General features: G+C 41.5%; 1 protein-coding gene across 1 annotated transcript; it reads left to right on the top strand.

Annotated features, from left to right (window-relative positions):
* The first annotated feature begins 294 nt into the window (after positions 1 to 294).
* On the top strand, positions 295 to 4,819 carry LOC115664981 (probable mannitol dehydrogenase). Its single transcript, XM_030586864.2, has 5 exons — positions 295 to 477; positions 642 to 755; positions 3,274 to 3,787; positions 4,042 to 4,195; positions 4,328 to 4,819. The coding sequence occupies exons 1-5, from the start codon at positions 380 to 382 to the stop codon at positions 4,528 to 4,530; spliced, it is 1,083 nt and encodes a 360-aa protein (XP_030442724.1). The 5' UTR covers positions 295 to 379; the 3' UTR covers positions 4,531 to 4,819.
* The last annotated feature ends 387 nt before the right edge of the window (positions 4,820 to 5,206 follow it).

Here is a 5,206-nt window from a genome sequence, read left to right on the forward strand (position 1 = left end):
ATTCATAGCAAAAGTTGTGTTTTATACTCCATCAAATAAAATACCTTGAAAGTTCAGAAATTACATTCTATACTAAGTAAAAATTAGGGGATTATTTGTCTCATTTTTCCAATGGTAAAACATTCAATTTAAAAGATTCTAATGTATCCGGTATTTACCTCGCTTCTTTTAATGAAATTTTTACTGAAAATGCTGAACAAGTGTACAAAACAGATTCCACGTGTGAAGTGTTCTCCCACTTCGCCGACTCTCTTCTATATAATCTCTGAACAAGCGCACAAATTCCCCCTCCATCACCACCGCGTTTTCCTTCTCGTGACCCATTTTCCGAGAAAACAGGAAGAAGAAGAAGATCCTCGCATTGCATCAGGAGGAAAGAATGGCGAAGTCGCCAGAGCAAGAGCACCCGCAGGAGGCTTTCGGCTGGGCTGCGAGAGATCCCTCTGGCCTCCTCTCTCCCTTCAAATTCTCCCGCAGGTTATTTCCCTTTCCCCCTTGTCTTCTCTCCCTTGATGGGTCGTTCTCCTTCCTATGGTGGAATCGCACCATGGCTCACACCATCTTACAGACTGCTTTTTAACAAGAACATGGCGATCATCATCGATTTGATTTTCTGCATACTTGTTCGATGTCAAATCTAGGGCGACCGGAGAGAAAGACGTGAAGTTCAAAGTGCTGTTCTGCGGGATCTGCCACAGCGACCTCCACAGCGTGAAGAACGAGTGGGGATTCTCGACTTATCCCCTTGTTCCTGGGTAATCTTTCTTCCCTTTTCTTTAATCTCCTCTGTTTTTTATTTTTTTTTTGTGTGTTTTTCTTGCTCTGCTCCTCGTACTTTAAGTTATTATTTTATTTTTTTGTCTGAAAGTACCGTGTTGACTAATGTATTCTTTATTTAATTGAAGTTTAATCACGTAGATTCTTGGGGCTATTACGTTCTTAATCTTTTGGATCAAGAACAGATTAAAATATTATAAAAACACACACACAAAGATATGCAGCCTCTGCTTCTGGATAAACTGTTGCGTTTTTCACGCCTGAAGACTCGGTCAAGATCGTAGAGACTGGTCTGATCCTTTTCGATCGGTCCGACTCGATTTACTGTATTGTTAGTGCTAATTTAAGAGACGAAATGCACGACATAAATCTGGCCACGAAGATCAGGACATGGCCGTCCAAAAGAAGTCTTCGCGTATCGCCATCTACTTTCACTTGAAGTGACGAGAAGAAAGGCACTTCCTCTCGTTTTTTTTCTGGAGAGTTTTAGCTGTTGTTGCCTTGAAAGTCGGGCAAATAGCGAGTGCGACCACTGCGGGTCACGCTTGGGTGTTGGGACAATGACCCGTGTATTGGTCCGTTGCCTCAGATCAACATATCACAGAGAGATGGGAGCGGGCGGGGGGCGGGGGCCGGGGGGGCTGGGGGGGCGGTGTAATAGCCCTACGGGGGCCTTGACCACCATGTGGGGGTTGCCTGATTGTGGCAAGGGCTGGCGTCGACGCTCGGAGGGGCGTCCCTTAACCTTAGCCAAGCTCAAATCCCAAATTAAACTTTTGGTCATGGCATTTTTTAGAGTGTTCAAATTTAGTTCATGTACTTTATGTGGGAAAAGTATCAAAAAAGTCCAAAATTTATTGCTTCGGTACCAATTCAGTCATAAACCTTTCAATTTGACTAATTTAATCATAAACATTTTCACATCGGTACTAATTGAGTCCATCTAGCTAATTTAAATAGAAAATAACTTATGTGGAAGCTAGCCATCTTGCGTAAAATGACTGATGCTAACATGAATAATTTTTTATAATATTTTAATGATTTTCATATCTTTAATTAATTTTTTCCCTTTTTTTTTTTCCTTTCCTTTCCTTTTCCTTTGGCCTATGGCTGGTACTCAGACATGGCCAGCGACCGGCCATGGCCGAGTACCAGCCAAAGGAAAAACAAAAAAGGAAAGGATAAAATAGAAAAAAAGGGAAAAAGTTTAAAAAAATTCAAAAAAATATTTAAAAAATTGTTCACGTTAGCATCGACTGTGCCATGTAGGACGTACGACGTCCACGTCAGCAATTTCTGGCTGAATTGGCCGGATGGGCTCAATTGGCACAAATATGAAAAGGTTTAGGACTCAATCTGTCAAATTAAAAGATTTTGGACTGAATTGATACAAATGCAATAGTTTTAGGACTTTGTTATACTTTTCCCACTTATGTTTGCAACTATACCGGTCCTCTTACCGTTGACTGATTAGATTTTAAGTAAGATTTTTCACATTTACTTTCCGCATAACACTAAAATGATTGGCTATTATACTACATCAGTTATTCATATTGACAATTTTACTAGTACTGATTGAAAGAAAATAACTTATCTTAGAGCCATTTACTATTCAAGCATTGAGATTGAATCATCAATCCTCATTTACTATCCAAGCATTGCCCAATAGGAAATGCATGACACCACTTTGAGACAACCACATTGGAGGAGAAGATGATGCGACCACTATATGTGAGACTGGACATTTACTGACTTCTAAGGGTGATGCACACTCCATCTGTCCAGCCATCCAATCCATTTGTCGTTCGAAAGCCTCTACCTGTCAAGTGTCACCCAATGACTCGCTAAAAGAGTTACCTACATATAGCGATCTAAACACACGGTTAGAGCATGGCCCCTTATTATTTTTGCTCATAGTTCTACGAGCTTTATCTCTCTCCTTCAAACACTAACTTAAGCATCGGAGGGTCAACTCCCGCACAAAAATTGGATTATGTTGTTCATGTCAATTTTTTGGTTGAAGCTTAGGCCAATTTCATGACTCCCAAATCGAGCTTCAACCATGTCACCAATGGGTCATATTAGTCCCTACACGTCGGTATTGATAGAACACATTTCTTGGGCCAATTAGCCGGTCAAAACCCACTATTACCCTTCATTTTGATTTAGGTTCCATTGATTAGGTTACAATTAGTATAAGCAAAGCGACAACAATGGAAGAACTAGTTTTTCTTGCTGAGACGAAGTTAATGGATCTTCTTCATCCCCCAATTCAACAGTGAGGTCACTCATGAGTCCAACTTCTGCAGTTCATCTTCACCTGTGAAACTCAATATAGGCGGTGCAGCTAGATGCAGGACAAGCTTTAGTAAGACATGAAATGTTAAACACCAGATGCACATCGATCACAAAGTCTTACAAAAATTAAACATATCTAAAACTTTAAGCTTTTGATTTCTTCATACTTACATACATCTTAATATATTTGAAATGCAGGCATGAGATAGTGGGTGAAGTCGTGGAGGTCGGAAGCAAGGTTGAGAAGTTCAAGGTGGGAGACAAAGTGGGAGTGGGTTGCTTGGTCGGATCATGCGGCTCCTGCGATAATTGCCACGACCATCTCGAGAATTACTGCCCCAAAATGATACTGACTTATGGTGCCATTTACCATGACGGGACAATGACCTACGGAGGATACTCCAACATGATGGTGGTGAATGAGCACTTCGCCATCAAATTCCCGCAAAACATGCCTCTTGATGCTGGCGCTCCTTTGCTTTGTGCCGGGATAACTGTTTATAGCCCAATGAGGTTCTTTGGGCTCGACCGCCCAGGGGTCCACTTGGGCGTGGTGGGCCTCGGTGGGCTGGGGCATGTTGCAGTGAAATTTGCGAAGGCAATGGGGGTCAAGGTGACCGTGATCAGCTCCTCTCCTGGGAAGAGGGAGGAAGCAGTCCAGCGTCTCGGTGCCGATGCATTCCTTGTGAGCAGCGACATCAATCAAATTCAGGTGATGTCTGGATTGGGGCATTGCTATTGCTTCTTTTCTTGTTTCTTTGGCAATGACAACGAGGAACTCAATTTTAAGTGAGCATATTCTTAGTTCGTGAAGTACCCAATAACCTAATTGTTTGTACAGTGGGTACTCTATCAATTAATATCAGTGTGTTAATGACTGGTGAGGGATTCAGCATTAAAAAGCCCGGTTTGCTGATTGCTGTGGTATGTGATTTGAGCTTGTGTTGGAACTTTTTTGGTCAATAGGCTGCGATGGGAACAATGGATGGTATAATCGACACGGTTTCGGCAGTGCACCCAATGTTGCCTTTGATTGGTTTGCTCAAACACAATGGAAAACTTGTCCTCATCGGCGCTCCTGATCGGCCTCTCGAGTTACCCGTCTTTCCCTTGATCATGGGTAAGAATTTCCTTTGCCACAAATATAATGTTAAATCAACTAATATAACCTATACATTTTGCTAAAAGTGCCATATGTCTTGTTTAGCTAAACACAAACTGAAATTATTATACTGCTCGATTGTGGTTTAAGGGAGGAAGATTGTGGCTGGGAGTTGCATCGGTGGAATGAAGGAAACACAAGAGATGATTGATTTTGCAGCAAAGCACAAGATTACCGCTGATATCGAGGTCATCTCGATCGACCATTTGAACACGGCAATGGACCGCCTTGCCAAGGGCGATGTCAAGTACCGGTTTGTGATAGATATTGGCAACACCTTAAAACAAGCGTGAGGTTCCCGAAGACTCTGATTAGATTGCCTGTTATGATGTCAAGTAATAACTTTGGTGTCCAAATAAACTTTGACCGGGAGATTGAGGTCGAATGTCTGGCTAAGTTTGTTTGTCACTGATTTTGAAGCATATTACCAATACTTGGGAAGATTATAATTTGACAGGTGCATTGAACATGCATTATGATCCGTATGTGTGTAATTCTCTGCAGTAAGAATTCATTAGTTAGTGAGAACGCTGCTGTTTTGAACTTTTGAGTGTGTGCAAGATACACAGTTTGTTTCTACAATCTGCTTTCTTACGCATTTCCAAGTTCCTAATACACCTTTTTAATTACCTGAGATATTCAATTTAGGTTATCCCTTCAGTTTTGGTTGAATCCTGCGGCACAAATCTCCTGTTTTGATCTAATGACTGCTTTTTCCTCGAATCGTGTGGTATTAGGTCCAACGGTAGCAACCAGAAAAGAAGTCGATTGGTTGAATTGAAACTAGGCTTTGCACACTTCCCATGCAATTATAACAATAAACACGATCCTACGTAAATATGGACATTGTGTAAAGAAGACTGAATGTAGAAGAGAAGCTTGGATCCAGATTTACAAACGTCCATGGTGTTTCCTGCATCCCATTTCAGCTCTAACTGCTCTTCAAAAGCTAAAATCCGTTAGTCAAAT

This window comes from Syzygium oleosum, unplaced genomic scaffold (assembly GCF_021117445.2).
Source record: "Syzygium oleosum isolate NSW1041296 unplaced genomic scaffold, Sole_v2.1 Sole_v2.35, whole genome shotgun sequence".
NCBI classification, from domain to species: domain Eukaryota; kingdom Viridiplantae; phylum Streptophyta; class Magnoliopsida; order Myrtales; family Myrtaceae; genus Syzygium; species Syzygium oleosum.

What these genes read in the sequence shown, in the direction of transcription:
- LOC115664981 (XM_030586864.2), top strand. Translation starts at nt 380, where the DNA reads ATGGCGAAGTCGCCAGAGCAAGAGCACCCGCAGGAGGCTTTCGGCTGG. An exon ending in GCGACATCAATCAAATTCAG is followed by an intron (nt 3,788 to 4,041) that starts GTGATGTCTGGA and finishes TTTGGTCAATAG; the next exon opens with GCTGCGATGGGAACAATGGA. An exon ending in CGTCTTTCCCTTGATCATGG is followed by an intron (nt 4,196 to 4,327) that starts GTAAGAATTTCC and finishes TTGTGGTTTAAG; the next exon opens with GGAGGAAGATTGTGGCTGGG.